Below are 18,374 nucleotides of genomic sequence, written 5' to 3' on the forward strand. Positions count from 1 at the left end.
TAAAGTTTCTAAAACTGTTTGAATGGTGTCTGTGAGTATAACAGAAATCATATGGCAGGCAAAAACCTGAGAAGATTCCATGCAGGAAGTGGCCTGTCTGACAAGTTGTTGTTCTTCTTGCCTCTGTTTATTGAAGACTGGGGATCTTTGCTGTAACGTGACACTTCCTACGGCTCCCATAGGCTCTCAGAGCCCGGGAAAAAGCTGAACGATATCGAGGCAGCCCCAGGCTGAAACACATTATCGCTTTTGACAAGTGGCCGATCAGAGGACAATGGGTTTAGGCGCGTGCCCGAGTTGACCCCATGCTTTATTTTCTTTCGTCTGTTTACCTAATTGCAGATTCCCGGTCGGAATATTATCGCTTTTTTACGAGAAAAATGGCATAAAAATTGATTTTAAACAGCGGTTGACATGCTTCGATGTACGGTAATGGAATATTTAGATTTTTTTTGTCACGAAATGCGCCATGCTCGTAACCCTTATTTACCATTCGGATAGTGTCTTGAACGCACAAACAAAACGCCGCTGTTTGAACATAACTATGGATTATTTGGGACCAAACCAACATTTGTTATTGAAGTAGAAGTCCTGGGAGTGCATTCTGACGAAGAACACCAAAGGTAATTAAACTTTTCTAATCGTAAATCGGAGTTTGGTGAAGGCTAAACTTGCTGGGTGTCTAAATAGCTAGCCCTGTGATGCCGGGCTATCTACTTAGAATATTGCAAAATGTGCTTTCACCAAAAAGCTATTTTAAAATCGGACATATCGAGTGCATAGAGGAGTTCTGTATCTATAATTCTTAAAATAATTGTTATGCTTTTTGTGAACGTTTATCGTGAGTAGTTTAGTAAATTGTTTGTAAATTCGCCGGAAGTTTGCGGGGGGTATGCTAGTTCTGAACGTCACATGCTAATGTAAAAAGCTGTTTTTTGATATAAATATGAACTTGATTGAACAAAACATGCATGTATTGTATAACATAATGTCCTAGGTGTGTCATCTGATGAAGATCATCAAAGGTTAGTGCTGCATTTAGCTGTCTTCTGGGTTTTTGTGACATTATATGCTAGCTTGAAAAATGGGTGTCTGATTATTTCTGGCTGGGTACTCTGCTGACATAATCTAATGTTTTGCTTTCGTTGTAAAGCCTTTTTGAAATCGGACAGTGTGGTTAGATTAACGAGAGTCTTGTCTTTAAAATGCTGTAAAATAGTCATATGTTTGAGAAATTGAAGTAATAGCATTTCTAAGGTATTTGAATAACGCGCCACAGGATTCCACTGGCTGTTACGTAGGTGGGACGATTTGGTGCCACCTACCCTAGAGAGGTTAACTGACTTGCCTGGTTAAATAAAAAATTAAAATATGTACACTAAATAATATATGTATGAAATTTGATTTAGAATGGACCATTATCATGCACCCATCTCGGAACAGGGGACAAGGGAAAAAAATACGTGTCATCTATGCACTTAAATAGCGAATGGAGGACGCTTTTCCCGTGATTAATTTTCATACCATGTAGGCTCTACTCCTGTTGTAAAGTGAAGCAATGTGCTTAATATTAGGAACATTTTGAAATAAATATAGTAGGTCTAGCCTCTAGAAAGCTGATGGGATCCTCTTCTTTTTAATAGAGGCCATCAGAACTCTGTTTTCTCACACAATTGCATAGCCTATAGAAATGTTGCGCAACATGAGCTCATGGGCTCTCATTAAGTGTTTGATTTGAATTTCAATTACATTTGCATTGATGTCAGAGTGATTAGAGTGCTGAGTACCAGGCAGTTAGCAAGTTTGATAGGCTACTAATGACCATCAGCACCATCAGATCTTTGGAGAAGCCTAGTTGCAGTGACTGCGGTCATAACTTGTGACTACCGGTGTGGTAGCCCTACTTGAGAACCTAGGAAGGACCTGTCGAGCTACAGCAACCTTGTACTTTTTCATATGAATTTCAGACACAGACACAGACCATAGAACAAATAGGGCTGAGCTTGCTTTATGCAGGGTTGTATCGTCTACTATGCACCTGTAATTTAACAGTTTGTCATCACTATGCTGTTTAATTTCAGGCAATCATTTGGAATGTAAAGGTCTAGGTAGCCTAGCCAGCCAGTGCATTTGTGGCACACCTCGTATGGCAGTAGCATATGGCTGGCTTCTCTGAGTTCTTCCATTGTCTGTTGTCATCCAGATCAGCCTCTGACAGGTACTACCTTCTTCATCTTCTCTGCGTCCAACAGACACTACTTCTTGCAGTACATCCATAAACCATTCCAAAGACATTCCCTTCCTAAACCAGACTAGATAGTGTTGAGACTCTCTCTCTCAGTTCCTCTCTCTGTCCCTGGCACCAAGAAGACATCCTTTCCCAACAGTATCATATGTTGGCATTGGGAAATGACACAAAATGAACACCTCATTAACAAACCTAGAACTTTTTTTTTTTTTTTTACATTGTGTTTCACTTTGAAGACTGTCTATGAATGGCGATGGCCTCTAGTAAAGTAGACAGTCGACATGGGCTATAATCTATTGTGTAAGTGATGCCTTCTGAACATGCCTCCTCATGTTTAACTCTCTCTGTCACTCAAATACTGTTGCATGATACCCCTTTTGAACATCATGTGCTCATTAACTCAGCACAAAAAGAAACGTCCCTTTTTCAGGACCCTGTCTTCAATGATAATTTGTAAAAATCCAAATAACTTCACAGATCTTCATTGTAAAGGGTTTAAACACTGTTTAAACGCTGTGTGAATGTGCCTTAGGCATGCTGCAAGGAGGCATGAGGACTGCAGATGTGGCCAGGGCAATAAATTGCAATGTCCGTACTGTGAGCGCTACAGGGAGACAGGACGGACAGCTGATCGGGACAGGTACAGGATGGCAACAACAACTGCCCGAGTTACACCAGAAATGCTGATAAGGGATTTATATGTTTAAATGTAATTATTAAATAATTCCACCCTGAAACTTAACTATGTGATTATTAGTTCATGTAGCATGTATAATGAATAATTAAAGTACTAAACGTAAGTCGCATAAGGTTTAGTAGAGACCTGTGAGGAAGAGAAATGTATGTGTGTATGTGTGTGCCTAAGAGAATACCGAGAACAATTAGACTGTGTTTGAACCGACCTAGCTAGAACTCTGAGAATTTAGGATATGAGAGGGAGTACCTCGCAAGGTTTCTCTAATCTCGGGGGAATGGAACGGACAGCGCTGGGTAGTGATGAACAGTGGTGAGAACTCTGGGGAGGGATACATCCCACCTACTGTTTGTGTGTATGTATGCGCGTAAGATATCTACTGTTTGTGTGGATGTATGTGCGTAAGTAAGGAGCAAGTTATAAAATTGATGTCTTTGTATAATGGACTTCAGAACGTTCTCGTGAATAAACTGTATGAACCTTTTGCATAAGCTGAGACTTTGCCTAATTATTATTAATCCAGTGTCTTATAAACCTTGGGGATTAGTCAAAGATTATTGATTATTAGTTATTATCATTGGTATAGAGCATTCTCTTGACAAACGCACAATCCCTCCATCAGTGCTCAGACTGTCCGCAATAGGCTGAGAGAGGCTGGACTGAGGGCTTGTAGGCCTGTTGTAAGGCAGGTCCTGACCAGACATTACCAGCAACAACGTCACCTATGGGCACAAACCCACCATCGCTGGACCAGACAGGACTGGCAAAAAGTGCTCTTCACTGACGAGTCGCGGTTTTGTCTTACCAGGGGTGATGGTCAGATTCGCGTTAATCGTCGAAGGAATGAGCGTTACACTGAGGCCTGTACTTTGGAGCAGGATCGATTTGGAGGTGGAGGGTCCGTCATGGTCCTTGGGCGGTGTGTCACAGCATCATCGGACTGAGCTTGTTGTCATTGCAGGCAATCTCAACTCTGTGCGTTACAGGGAAGACATCCTCCTCCCTCATGTGGTACCCTTCCTGCAGGCTCATCCTGACATGACCCTCCAGCATGACAATGCCACCAGCCATACTGCTCGTTCTGTGCGTGATTTCCTGCAAGACAGGAATATCAGTGTTCTGCCATGGCCAGCGAAGAGCCCGGATCTCAATCCCATTGAGCACGTCTGGGACCTGTTGGATCGGAGGGTGAGGGCTAGCGCCATTCCCCCCAGAAATGTCTGGGAACTTGCAGGTGTCTTGGTGGAAAAGTGGGGTAACATCTCACAGCAAGAACTGGCAAATCTGTTGCAGTCCACAAGGAGGAGATGCACTGCAGTACTTAATGCAGCTAGTGGCCACACCAGATACTGACTGTTACTTTTGATTTTGACCCCCCCCCCCTGTTCAGGGACACATTATTCAATTTCTGTTAGTCACATGTCTGTGGAACTTGTTCAGTTTATGTCTCAGTTGTTGAATCTTGTTATGTTCATACAAATATTTACACCTGTTAAGTTTGCTGAAAATAAACGCAGTTGACAGTGGAGAGGACGTTTCTTTTTTTGCTGAGTTTATATAGTAATATCACCTTCTTTCACCAAAGAACGTAGTTCTCCAGGCTTGCTGAAACTCTCCCAAAAGGTAGGTCTTCATTTTGAGCCCTGACCCTTACAGAAAGATGATAATGTCGTTAGAAAAGTAAACTAGAGATTCTTAATTCCCGTCCTCATTCAGAATAAATGTAACATTGGTAACAATATAAAGATAGTAAAGCATTTTTTTATTATTATTCTAGTAGTTCTTGCATAAGCAATGTGTGGGGTTCCTATAGTTTAATCCAGTACGAGTACTTTCTGTAGTGCCTCTTCTTTCAGCCCTTATGTTGCCTGTCAGCCAATCATTTATGATGCAGTTCTATCACGTTATTTAGCCTACTCAATATCTTATAGGCCTATCATGCAAAAATGTTATGCAAACAAACACTTCTTACTAATTACGTTTGTACAAATACACAAATTTCAATCAATCATTCACTGATGTGTCATCACTATAATTTCCATTTCGGCCGTTTCATCCATCGCTATTGCCACCAGTGGCATTCTATACCATCGAAGTACAGTTCTAGGTTATTGTACATACCATTTGTAGGCCATGTGAACTTCATCCGCAATGACTCTGACGATTTTGGATCTGTATAGGACTGAGGCCAAAACATCTTTCCTGGTTTTCTCCAACCAGCTCTCCGGACTTCCAGAAGACAAGGTCGCATGCACCCTCCAATATAACATTCTTGTATTCCTTCACAACCACCGATCTGAGAGCCAGGGCTGTTGCCTCGTGGATTTGGTAGTCCGTCCACCACAGCCTTTAGCGTGGACACGACTATCAGAATTGGAAGCTGTTTTCCTAGCTTCTTGAAGACTAGAACTAGCTAGCTGGTTAAATTAGGCTTTTCCCCAAATGCAATTGGCAAGACCATCAATATATCCTCCCCTCGCACAAAGGCTTGAAATGCTTCAAGTTGCGCCTATCTTAATTCAGTCCCTAAATTGGCCGTTACTTTTCAGACTGCTCCACCCCTGAGTTTTTCTCCCCACAGCTTGTGCTTGTTTATCTCACTAGTGGGGAGTAGCAAATTGACGAGGAAATAGCGTGCATATGAGAACCAATCAAAATGTTAGCTCAAATTCTGAGCAAATATTGAATTTTACACAGCCTCTTGTCCAGAACAAGTGGGTCACAGCTCTTTGCTGTGTAGTCACTTGGGTCGCGACAGCCAGGCTATCACATTTTAACTCAAGCCCGCTTAACTCTCTGCCTTCCCTCCCGTCTCTCTATCACAGTGACAACCCCATGGCAGACATTTATGGTGCCAACCTCTACAACCACTACCTACAGACCTGATGCCACTGCAGGGTTCAGATGCAGCTCAAGGGGCTCGGTGGAGGGGAGCCCCAGAGCCTGGAGGACAACCACAAAATGATCCGTCCCGAAATGGGATGGGTGTCAGGGGTGTACTAAGGGCGAGGACAATACTGTCCTGTCAAGTCTTGTCCTGGCCCGTACCCTGTTCACTTCACTTCCTGCCTAGTCAGTTAACAGCCCCTCATGGTCTGGGTCTCAAAGGCTGCCTTTACACAGGCAGCCCAATTCTGATCTTTTGCCCAATAATTTTGACCAGTCAGATCAGATGTTTTGCCAACAATTGGGTAAAAGTTAAGAATTGTGATGCCTGTGTAAACATAGCCTAACAGCTGCTCTTTGGTTAGGACAGAGTTTGAGAGTCCGCATAGACCTCTCTGTGACCAACAGATGTCTAAAATACAAGTTAACATATGAAGGAGACTTCCTCCTTAACCCCCTCACTCTTGTATTGTCTTATACAAGTCTAGAATGTCCGTGCACATTTACCATACTGTTCTGCCATTGAGATTTCCGTAACTTTTACATTTCTGTTGCGTGTCCTGTTCTAAAGAGTGTAATTATGTCTGTTATGGTAATCATGAATTTGTTTTTGGCGATAAAAATTCTTCTTAGTTTACTTGAAACAGCCTTAGGGGTGTTTTGATAGGCCAGTGACTTCCAGGCTTATTACAGTTTGAGTAATTTCTTTATGCAAGTGACTCATTTAAGTCAAGGAATGTTCATTGATGGTCTCCACAACTGATGCAAGGCTAGTTGTTCAATTTACCGTTAACTAAACTAGTCCTACATGTCCGGTTGTGTTCAGTTAAGGGTTGGAGCATCTTAACAGAGCCAATAGTATGTGAAGACATGCTATTGGGGGATGTAAGTATTTTATAATGTGTTCCGAATTATGATTATTATTTTTATGGAAATTGTTATTGAATGTTTTATGCGGGGATGTCAGCATTTGTACAATTTGGCCAATGGTTTTGAGGGAAAGAAGTGTGAGACTGTGGAATTGTCAAGGCAACACTATATTTGACAAGCTGGAGGACCTTTTTTTTTTTTTAAAGGTAAAAGATCAAACAATAGGAGTGTTCATTGAAACCAGTCATTTTGCCACATACAATAGACCACAGGTGGCCAGAGGATACTTTTACCACTTTTTGTTATTAAATACTGGTTACGCTGGAGTGGGACTTTTCAGTGGCAGTGATAGTCTCAATCATCACTACATTACTTGTATCTATTCCATCCCCACCAACGCACAATATAGTAGACACACACATCCCTAACCCCTAGCCTCTATCCCAACACGCTTCTTGACAGCACCTTTAGATGTGGCAGTCTAAAACTAGCAGGCTTTGTGGCAACGTTGATTCCAGACAGTTATAGTTTATCTATAGGTTAATTATATCGTTATCAGGACCATCAGCACAACAACCTCTTGTCCACCTTGCCCATCAATTCTCTCAACAACATGATTTCCTGTCCGTGGAATCGGAGCCATGGATAGGATGGGAGTTTGGGAAGTGTGGGGAGGCCTGTGAGTGTTCGTCTGTGATGGTCAGGCCGTTCCTAACCATCAGCTCCCGGGCCATCAGCACGAAGGCTGCCTCCACATTCTGGGCCTCCTTGGCCGAGGTTTCCAAGGCGGCCAGCGCACCCTTCCCCTCAGCCAGAGTACAGGCATCCTCAAACAGCACTTGTCTCTCCGACTGCAGATCCGACTTGTTCCCTAGGAGAAAAAAAGCAGAGAATGGAAATTGTTCTTTCTATTTGAGTTTCGTTTTGAGAAATAGATGAATGTTGATTGCTTGGAAGAATCTATTTATAAGCTCAAGGTAAGTGTCAGACAATTTTCTCTCACCCACCAGTGACGATGAGCACCACATCTGTTATGTCATTATTACAACTGCTCAGTAGGCTTTATAACAGAGTTTGACTAAAGCCACATGTTGCCTGTGTCTCTCAGACCCACCAATGAGGATGAGAACAACGCTAGCAGCCCCGTACTGCTCCACTTCCTGGATCCAGTGTGTCACAGATTCAAAAGTTGGACGCCGTGTGATGTCATAGGCCACTATAGCGCCGTGGGCGCTGCGGTAATAGCTCTGGGTGATTGTGCGGAAACGCTCCTGTCCAGCCGTGTCCCACACCTGCAGCTGAGGAGACAAGAAACAACACCCACTTTAGCAGGAGCACACACACCACACCAATTTCTTATACACACACTCTCAGGCCAGGCTAAGGAACAAAGGGTCAGTTGAAACCCATCCATAGCCTTTTCTCCAACCCTTTGGTAGAACAAGATAGGTGTAAACATGGAGAGCGTTCCCCTAAGCACATTGAAAGGTTTACTGGAGACCACATGCTTACACCTATCCAGTCGCTTCGGCAAACACTAAAGGGGAAGGGACTGTGGGTTGGACGTCTATGCATCCCTGTGGAGGAGAGACCGGTACAGGGAGGTTTTAGTTGATTTAATTTATGGATGACACGTTTTTAAGGGTGGTCCAAGAACATCCAACCCGTCCTCCAAATACACAGACAAACATGTACCTAGGACAACACACTTATATTGTCCATACAATTATAGAGTCACTTGATACACACCCAGAAAACACACACACTCACAGCGGGGCGATCCAAAGTTAGTTTGACCACTCCTGTTCCTTAAAACAAACAAAAAAGTGCTGAAGACTTCTTTGCTTTTGAGGACGGCAGAGGCAGAACCATTTACACTGTGTAAAGACACAATAAATCTAGCTAGGCCTATTGGCAATAACGAAATACCGGACGGAACAAAGACAATATGTCCTGTACTTAACATCGAGAAATGTGATAAACAATCGTCCCAGAAATCGACACATATTTCCTTACCTTGACCTTCCTGCCATCAATGTCCATGGTTCGTACGGTGAAGTCCACCCCGATAGTGTTTTGTTGTTTCTCCATGAAGACACCAGACTTAAAGCTCTGGACCACACAGGTCTTCCCCACGTCTGAGTCTCCCACCAGGATGATCTTAAAGAGGAAGTCGAAGGAGTCGTCCTGCTCCGGACCAGAGGACTGCATGGTGAGGGGTCGACACAGGGAGAGTCTGAGAGACAAAACTAAAATAGGGCCAGGCTGAGATGCCCTGCAGCAGCGATAGAACTGGTTCTCTACTGGGTAAGTTGTTAGCTGCGTCAATAACAGTTGAAACTGTTGACAGAGATGGTCACATCCTAGTCAAGAGGAGCTAAAGAAGTACATGAACATTTCCCACTAAAACATTGTCCCTTCTATGCAGATTGTCTTCGGAAAACTCAGGAACTATATTTTTTTTAAAAACTGGTTGCTACGCAGAAAAATAATTGCTGGCCAAAACAAGAATATCACGGCTTGTTAGTCCCCTGTTTATAACCATAGCCTGTTTCTTCTTCATTATTTTTCCTTGTCAGAAGTTGTATTGAAGATAAGGCTTCAATAGGCTATATCCTCTACTTCTACAGGTGTTCTCTACTCAGCCCCTCTTCAGGTATTTCCTCAGGTGTCCATCTCCCAAAGTGAGCTCATTCCACACACAAAAAAACGTCACATTCGAAACAATATCACAATTAAAGGTGTTCTGGAAGGCTTCCAAAAAGTCCACGTTTCAAGTCCTTACCCTTTTTGATAGGTTGTATACATCAAATCATTCCCATTCTTTGTGCTCAGACCTCCAACTGTTTCCCTGCACAGTTGGTGTCCTTATGCCCTTTATACCATATTACTCTCTCTACTCTGTTGTTCTCCCAGCTCTCATTCGTTCCCAGACAGCTAAGGTACACCCCTTACCTTTCCTGGCAGGTGTGATCCCTTACCTTTCCTGGCAGGTGTGATTTCCAGTTGCCTGCCCACCTGCACCACTGCATCTTGGGAATTGTAGTTTTCCAGGCAAGGTCCAGGGTCTGTGAGGACAGGAAGGAGGGATCAGTCGCAGCGGTCACATTTAAGACTTGTCTCTAAGTTCTTGCAAGGCTCACTGGGTACACATCCTTAAGTCAATAGAGGGAGCCACTCCTATAGTTAAGCTGCTCGTGGCGAAATGTAAACACAAGAATTTTGTCTTGACAAGTGGCCTTTGGACCCCAGAGAGCTGCATACAAATACTCAGAAACACACAGACGGCTTCCCCTCTCTCACTATTCGCCACCTCCTGACTGCCGTCAACTAACACATTCCAGTGCATTCAACAGCTAAATATAGAGCAGGCAAAAACACAAGACAACACTTAAGCATTTCTCAGTAAAGATCTTGTAAATGAGGGTTAATTTAATTTACTGTGTGATGAATCCATTTTACCTCAGGCGCCATACATTGACCTCGCAAGGAGATAAAGGGAAGTGATGAAGAATACTATTCTGGAAGTCAGAGACCCCCTCTTTTTTCATTTCTCTCTCTCCACCCACACACTGGTTTGTCGTCATCTCAGCCCACAGAGGCACAAGGCACAGCTGGACACGGAACAATGCGTGTGAGTGTGAGTGGCGCTGTTCAATCTCTGGCCCCAGCCACCATGTTCTTCCTCTGAGTGTGTGGGTGTGTGGTCACATGATGGTTCCACATTAAGCCCTGAAGCCTGAGGAATGTTTCTTTCACCCACTGACACCATATCTCCTATTATTGACTTATCTACAGCTGTCTACTGATCTACTCATGTTATGTTAGCATTTTTATTACTGTCTGAGAAATAGTTCAAGCATAAGAAATAACACTTATCAGTCTCCCGCTTTGTCTGCTATCCATTTAGGTTGATGAATCTAAAATGAATTAAAATATCCAGCCCATAGCCATAATATAAATAGACACAACTAAACAGTACAATAAACAGTTTTTATTGACATCCTAAACTATGTAAAAATGTACATGTCATTAGAAAATTGTTGTCAGTGAAAGTAACAGAATTTTTTAAAATATTTTGCTTCACATGAATCATAAAATATTCTTTGAGAATTAAGAACCTATACAAATCTGGCATCAAAATAATACGCTACCACAACATGTCTTTTCGATAAAAATACATAAAAACATACAGTCAATGGAATAGTGCAGCTGAGTCTGCACAGTGCAGTCGGAAAGTATTCAGACCCCTTGACTTTTTCCACATTTTGTTACGTTACAGCCTTATTTTAAACTGGATTAAATACAGTTTTTCCTCATCAATCTACACACAATGACAAAGCGAAAACAGGTTTTTAGAATTTTTTGCAAATGTATTAAAAATAAAAAACAGAAATACCTATACCATGGTTCACCAACTAATAGCCCGCAGGCAATTTTATTATTGTTGGACATAAGACTGAAAACATCAGCGAATCAGCTCCAAGTGATTTTAATTTTGGCAATCCGTTTCAAAATATTCACATGCATAAAAGAGAGATAGATATACTGTATGTGATCTAATTCAAATGTAAGCAAGGTTTGAAATGATCATATTTTTTGTCAAATGTTATATCGGTTTGGGCTTCTTGCGGTCAATTTGCAGTCTACAAATTATTTGTAATTATATTCCGGCCACCTGATCATCCACTCAAGAAAGTTGATGATCCCTGGTATGTACATTAGCATGGTCACCTCCCCTGTGTCCTCCCACAGTACCATAAAGCTCCTAAACACTGATCTAAGGTCAGTTTTGTGGTTTCCCCAGAGGTTAGATCTGAGGATAGTACTCTAGATCTGTGTCCAAGGTGAACCTCTACTGGAGCTGTCATCTCCTCTGCAGGCGAGCTGCCGAGCTTACAGTGTCTCTGAGTCTGAATGGGATGCTGGGGCTGTTCTGGTACTTGGGCTGACTTGGCTGTTTCCTGCGGGAAGTCTTCTTCACTGGTGGTTTCTCTGGTGGCGGGACGTGGATGGGCTTCCATGGGATTGGGTTGTAGAAGCTGGGAGATGGGTACGTTACATTGTCATAGCCACCTGGGAGAAGAAACAAAATACAATGACTTTACAAAATCAAAACTTGCTTTAAAATATACATGCACGACTGTACAACTACATGTGTGTGACAATAAAACATCTTATTGTTACATTTTTTTATTGACATTTTCCAGAAGGTGAATATGAGATTGAACAACCCTAAACCAGGTGAAGACCGTTACCTCGCGGGCAGCCGGGTGCATTAGGACTGGGTCGGCTCTTGTCCTGGGCACGAAGCCATTCCTTAAAGTTCTCCTCTGCTCTCTGTCTGCGCTCCCTCTCCTGAGCCTCTCTGCAGGCTGCCTCCTCCTGTTACAACACAATTGCCCCAATCTCAGCAGCTGAGCACCTCACAACTAATTTCCAGGGAAACCAAAGCAGTTGTGGTCAGAAACATTGAAACGCATGTTGAAATGGACATTTCCAGGAATTTGCCACATGAACTTGTGTTCAGAGTAACAAACTACTGTATAATTAAATTACATGGTTTAGTTCTGTGTTGCTGCTGATTAGTTAGCAATGACAGAAGAGAGAGAGCACAGGAATATTTAGCAAACGGCTAATATGTCGATCTCTTGCAACAACTGTACTCTAATGTAGAGAGCAAAGCAACAAAACATTTCAGAGATTTTAATTTGTTTACTGTCCTGAATACATCTCTGAATAATTCCACAAGGCTACTGTGAAAGAACCTACCTTCGCTCTCCTCTCTCTCTCCATTTTCTCCAGGTTCTTCCTCCGTAGCCACTCTCTGTACTTCTCCTCTGCTTTCTGTTCAATCACCCTCTGCTTCTGCTGCTGCCTCTGCATCTCCTCCTGCTCTTTGCTCTCCTTCAGCAATTTCTCCTGCTTCTCCTGGAGATGACAAACAATCACAAAAACATGACTTACCCATTTAGGTGCAGATATAACGTATGCATGAGAAAGAGGCCTTCCATGTAGCTCAGTTGGTAGAGCATGGTGTTTGCAACGCCAGGGTTGTGGGTTCGATTCCCATAGGGGGCCAGTACGAAAAAAAAAATGTATGAAATGAAAATGAAATGTATGCATTCACTACTGTAAGTCGCTCTGGATAAGAGCGTCTGTTAAATGACTAAAATGTTTAAAAAAAAATGTAAATGTAGAAAGCATACAAACTGCATGGTTCCTCTCTGGGACTTTTGTTAAGGACCGAGTCAAAAGAAGGGCGGTTCTTAACCTGTTCTTTCTTCATCTGCAGCCACTCCTGGATCTTCTGCTCCACCACCATCTTCTTCTTCTGCTGCTCTCTCTCCTGTTCCTCATTCCTCTCCCTCAGTAGGCGCTCCTAACAAATAACACTTGTCAGTCCCACTGTCATACTCAGTTGCTTCATGTATAGACATTTGCAACCCTAATATCCCGAAAGGAAAATATCAAATGTTAGAAAAACTAAATGATCACGTTCTGACTCAAATGTTAACAGGAGTTGCCAAACAGAAGAAGAAACGAAAAAGATACGGCAGCGCACCTCTTCTGCTTTCTTTTCTATTCTGAGTCTCTCCTCTTTGGCTTTGCAGACCAGCCACCTCTCCCAGGCAGAGAGAGATGCCTCTGGATCCTCCGCCTCAGTTACTGCTCTCCTCTCTGGGGGCTTCTGTTGTGGATCATATCTGAAACACATATGCTCAACTCTGAGCACAAACCCTACAGTTAAGCCTACTAAAGCCAATTATGTGTATCCTTCATTCATGTGTATCCTTCATTCATACAGTGGGCAACAAAAATGTTGCCCACTGTCTGCTGAATCCAGTTGGGTAACACTGCTCGTGTACACCAACCATACCTGATGGGTGAGAGGGGTCTGGCGTCATCACTCTGTGTGGCTGAGGTGTCTATCTGATGTACGTGGTGAGCTGCAGCCACGTCCTCATCACTCTCGTAGCTGTCATGGTAGATGGGGGAGAGCAGAGAGTAGGTGGAGTCGCCCGTTGAGTCATAGTCCACACTCTTGGATCGGTGCAGTTCCCTGCCACTGTCCTGGTAAGTCTTCAGAGGAGTCGAGCTCAAACTCTTGGAGGCGGAGGCAGGAAAGCTCGACATCTTTCCCCCTGTTATCATACAAACATGTGAATAAAAAAAATGTAAACGAGCACAAACCATTTTTTTTATTTTGTGGATACTCACTCTAATGTATTGTGCAGTCACAAATAAGGAATGGAGACAGAGTTAAACAGGAGCAGCTATGTAGCGAGCATTATGACGAGCGATCATTATGATGAACAAGCATTATGATAAACACGCATGGCTACTAAACGTCTGACTCGTCAGCCAAAGTAAAGTTATCGTGACCCAGATACCTCTCTAACGCCCATGAAGCTCCGATTCGAACCCCCATTCACCAGTTCTGCCAGCGTCATAACGTCAAAATACGTTCGTTGATCACCATATATGGAGTTCCGCTAAGCAACTAGCTTCATTAACTCTCGTAGCGCCCAGTACTTCCATTAAAGGTAGAAATAAAAATGTACAAGTATCCGAAAAATTCATCTTCGGCACCTCCAATGTACTGTATTGAGCTGTTGTAGACTTCTGACCTGTGCGTGGCAGTAATGATTGATTTCCATTGGCTTGTCTGAGGTGCCGGATGCAGTTACTTGTAAATGTTGTATTTAGACCTTTTGGGGAAGTACATACCAGCCGTAACGGAACTAAATTACGATAGTTGCTAAGCGAAGCGATATTTCGTGATTAACTAACGTATTTTGACATTATAACGCTTGCAGAGCTGGTGAATGGGAGTTTGAATCGGAGCGATCTGGGCGTTAGATACTGGTTCAAAGTTATCGTAGCTATTTGCAGGGCCGAGCAGCCCTAGCAGACTGTTATTGCAGCTCAGATCAATTATGTTAAAAGGCCCTGACAACTAGCTAATCCTCTGGCAATAGCCTCCCTCGGCACTGGCCAGCTAACGCGTTACGTAGCACTGTATGAAGTAGCTACTTACTTACTGACAGTTAGCAAATTAGCTAGTTACTAGCTTGTTTGCCAGCTAGCTAACGTTAGATTATAAAATGATCTGCTTTTCTTTTGCAATGCAATACAATCTAGCTAGACTATCCAATAAACATTTGGCTTATATTAATATAATATTTTTACCTCGGTCTTCACGCACCTCTTCCCTTCTGTTTACTTGGTTGTGATTGCAAACAACTTTATTTTCCCATGATACACCACACAATATTTGACCAATCACCAACGCGGAACGCGACGCTCCTGGTAGACGCTGAGCGGTATCCATGGCGACATCATGGAGAAGAGGGTCATCGCGGTCATGGCTAAAAGAGATCCAGCTTTTGTGAAATGAACGTCAGATTTGACTTGTAGTAGGTTAGAACTTCCGCAGCAAGCTAGGAGAATTAACGTAGCATTTTAGGATAATTAGGTTAAGGGTTAGGGCTATCTAAAATGCAAAAAAATATCTAATTTTAATTTGAAAAAAGCTGGATCACTTCTAGCCATGACCGATCATAACTATATAGTTAAATTCAAAGGGGCTTAATTGGTATGGGAAACATGTTTACATTGCCAAAGCAAGTGAAATAAACAATAAACAAAAAACAACATCAACAAAATAACAATTATAAATTAACAGTAAACATTGCACTCAAAAAGGTTTCAAAAAGTAGACATTTCAAGTGTTATATTGTCAGCTACGGTGTTTTTAACAATGTGCAAATAGTTGTAGTACGAATAGTAGGGGAAGATAAGTAAACAGATTAATATTGGTTGTATTTACAATGTTGTTTGTGCTCCACTGGTTGCCCTGTTTTCATGGCACCGGGGCAGGGTTGGGTAGGTTACTTTCTAAATGTAATCCATTACAGTTACTAGTTACCTGTCCAAAATTGTAATCAGTAACATAACTTTTGGATTACCCCAAACTCAGTAACGTAATCTGATTACTTTCCCCTTAAGAGGCATTAGAAGACAAAAATGTATGTTACCAATTGAACAACATCTATTGCAGGATAAATTAATGTTAGTTTTCACAGCTGGCCATATATGGATGTTAAATTTTACTTTATGGGTTGGTTATGTAGGCTTCTTCTAACCCATCACTTTCTACTACATATAATAATATGATTAAATTATATCTTTACATTAAAAACCAAAGTCTATCAGAATTCCAGTCATTCCAGTCAATTCCAGTCATTCCAATAAATTCTTGGTCTTCAAGAATAGGACTTGGAAATATGGAGGTATAGATTATACAAATTGTTTTACCTGAGCATGACCCCAAAACTAAGGACTTATTAGCCAGCCCTACTCTGTTGTTCATGGAGGACTGATTGGCCTCATTGATTCGAGTTGAAAAATCAATGCTGCGCTCATGGAATGGCATGCTTTGATCACTACTGAAAAGTGTTATTTACATGTGAAAAATGAATGGCATATGCTGCATTTGCTATAGGCCTATTGTTGACCTTTTTGTTGGTGACACTTTGACATCTTGATAATATGCAGCTGATAATATGCAGGGCAAATCCACAGATGAAACAATAATAAAACGGTCGCCCCGTCTCTGTTTTGGTAAAAAACTGAGGGATGGGCCTGGAGAAATGTAACCACTCTCAGATTAATAGACAGAGCTAAGGACTGACCATCCATATCATCAAAATTGTTTTAACCATGTTATGAGGCTATACAGTGTTTGTTTACTTTTACAATCTTTAAAAACATTGGAAAAAACAGGCCTATATTATGGGTTCTCCCAGAGTGTGACAGTTGAACTATGCTCATAAGGCTCATAAGTTATGTTTTAGAACACCTACTCATTCAAGGGTTTTTCTTTATTTTGACTATTTTCTACATTGTAGAATAATAGTGAAGACATCAAAACTATGAAATAACACATATGGAATCATGTAGTAATCAAAAAAGTGTTATATAGTGTTATATATTTGAGATTCTTCAGAATAGCCACCCTTTGCCTTGATGACAGCTTTGCAGTCTTGCACATAGAGTGTATGTGCTTGACAGGGTAGAGGTGAACAAAAATATAAACGCAACATAAAGTGTTGGTCCCAGGTTTCATGAGCTGAAATAAAAGAGCCCAGAAATGTTGTATACACACAAAAAGGTCATTTCTCTCAAATGTTCTGCACAAATTTGTTTACGTCCCTGTTAGTGAGCATTTCTCCTTTGCCAAGATAATCCCTCCACCTGACAAGTGGTATATCAAGAAGCTGATTAAACAGCATGATCATTACACAGGTGTGACTTGTGCAGGTGACAATAAAAGGCCACTAAAATTTGCAGTTTTGTCACACTTTTATTTTTCAAATTATATTACGGTAGCTGAACATTTTAAAATAAATAAAATATGAAACATATTCCTTAAAGTATTTATTTAGACAGTACTAATCTTCAATTTTTTTTATTGAAATACTGTAGAATTCTATTCATTCCGATGGGAGACTGCTCCTTCTGGGGAGTACCAATATGGCAGCCGGTGGCTTCAAAGTCTCTAATTGGCCAATACATAACATCAGCAATACAGGGTTTATACACTGAGTATACTAAACATTAGAAACACCTTCCTGATATTGAGTTGCAACCCCCTCCCCTCAGAACACTCTCAATTCGTCGGGGCATGGACTCTACAAGGTGTCAAGTGTTCCACAGGGATGTTGGCCCATGTTGATACCAATGCTTCCCAAAGTTGTGTCAAGTTGGCTGTGTGTTCCTTGGTTGGTGGACCGTTCTTGAAACACACAGGAAACTGTTGAGCGTGAAAAACCCAGCAGCGTTGTAGTTCCTGACACAAACTGGTGCATCTGGCACCTACTACCCTGTTCAAAGGCACTTATCTTGCCCATTCACCCTCTGAATAGCACACATACACAATCCATGTCTCAATTGTGTCAAGGCTTAAAAATCCTTCTGTAACTCTGCAGAGCTACCTCCAGAACAAGATTCATGACAGAAAACACTAACCTGCGAGCGTGGGGTAGTGATTTTGAAACGAGACAGCCACATCAACGATGTGCACAGATCCTGGTGATAGTAGGTGAACCTGTCTGGATGGTCTGAATAGGCCTGGACCTTGTCACTACATGCTATCTCCTTGTTTCTTTTTTTATATGATTTTATTTGCTTTATTACTCAAACAATAACAACCAAACATAAACAAAAGACAATAAAACAGACACACAAATTTCAACAAAATGACATCACACCTTCTCAGACCCACATGTTCCCACCGCAACCATACATGTCTCACAACCACACTACCCCTCATCCTTCATCCCCTGGAACAGTCCAGTGCTTGTAGCACTCTATGCCATATGTGACTTCAAATTGCACTGTTCTACATTTGAACATCTTGGCCATGTACTGTTATAATCTCCACCCGGCACAGCCAGAAAAGGACTGGCCACCCCTCATAGCCTGGTTCCTCTCTAGGTTTCTTCCTAGGTTCTGGCCTTTCTAGGGAGTTTTTCCTAGCCACCGTGCTTCTACACCTACATTGCTTGCTGTTTGGAGTTTTAGGCTGGGTTTCTGTACAGAACTTTGAGATATCAGCTGATGTAAGAAGGGCTATATAAATACATTTGATTCGATTTGATTTTTCTCCGT

General features: G+C 42.0%; 2 protein-coding genes across 3 annotated transcripts; both read right to left on the minus strand.

Annotated features, from left to right (window-relative positions):
- Positions 1–4,685: 4,685 nt before the first annotated feature.
- Positions 4,686–10,374, minus strand: LOC115197056 (ras-related protein Rab-19). Its single transcript, XM_029758207.1, has 5 exons — positions 10,161–10,374; positions 9,680–9,766; positions 8,715–8,903; positions 7,813–7,996; positions 4,686–7,569 (listed from the first exon to the last, which is right to left on the minus strand). Exons 1-5 carry the CDS (start codon positions 10,170–10,172, stop codon positions 7,304–7,306), a joined length of 738 nt encoding a protein of 245 aa, XP_029614067.1. The 5' UTR covers positions 10,173–10,374; the 3' UTR covers positions 4,686–7,303.
- Positions 10,375–10,677: 303 nt separating this feature from the next.
- Positions 10,678–14,951, minus strand: ccdc34 (coiled-coil domain containing 34). Of its 2 annotated transcripts, none has more exons than XM_029758206.1 (7): positions 14,892–14,951; positions 13,579–13,843; positions 13,264–13,405; positions 12,973–13,080; positions 12,471–12,629; positions 11,957–12,083; positions 10,678–11,774 (listed from the first exon to the last, which is right to left on the minus strand). In XM_029758206.1, exons 2-7 carry the CDS (start codon positions 13,833–13,835, stop codon positions 11,566–11,568), a joined length of 1,002 nt encoding a protein of 333 aa, XP_029614066.1. In that variant the 5' UTR covers positions 13,836–13,843; positions 14,892–14,951; the 3' UTR covers positions 10,678–11,565. The 2 variants fall into 2 exon arrangements, with proteins under 2 accessions (XP_029614066.1, XP_029614065.1); XM_029758205.1 differs by having other exon boundaries at positions 13,264–13,426.
- Positions 14,952–18,374: the final 3,423 nt, after the last annotated feature.

The sequence above is a fragment of the Salmo trutta genome, chromosome 7, assembly GCF_901001165.1.
Source record: "Salmo trutta chromosome 7, fSalTru1.1, whole genome shotgun sequence".
NCBI lineage: Eukaryota > Metazoa > Chordata > Actinopteri > Salmoniformes > Salmonidae > Salmo > Salmo trutta.

Bases quoted from the DNA above. Each gene is read 5' to 3' on its own strand.
- LOC115197056 (XM_029758207.1), bottom strand. The intron at 7,997-8,714 runs GTAAGGAAATAT...TTGTCTCCTCAG, and splicing joins TTGATGGCAGGAAGGTCAAG to CTGCAGGTGTGGGACACGGC. The intron at 7,570-7,812 runs GTGGGTCTGAGA...TTTTTCTCCTAG, and splicing joins CGTTGTTCTCATCCTCATTG to GGAACAAGTCGGATCTGCAG.
- ccdc34 (XM_029758205.1), bottom strand. From the start codon at position 13,835: ATGTCGAGCTTTCCTGCCTCCGCCTCCAAGAGTTTGAGCTCGACTCCT. The intron at 13,427-13,578 runs GTATGGTTGGTG...GTTTGTGCTCAG, and splicing joins AGACCCCTCTCACCCATCAG to AGTTGAGCATATGTGTTTCA. The intron at 12,084-12,470 runs GTAGGTTCTTTC...GTGTTGTAACAG, and splicing joins AGAGAGAGAGGAGAGCGAAG to GAGGAGGCAGCCTGCAGAGA.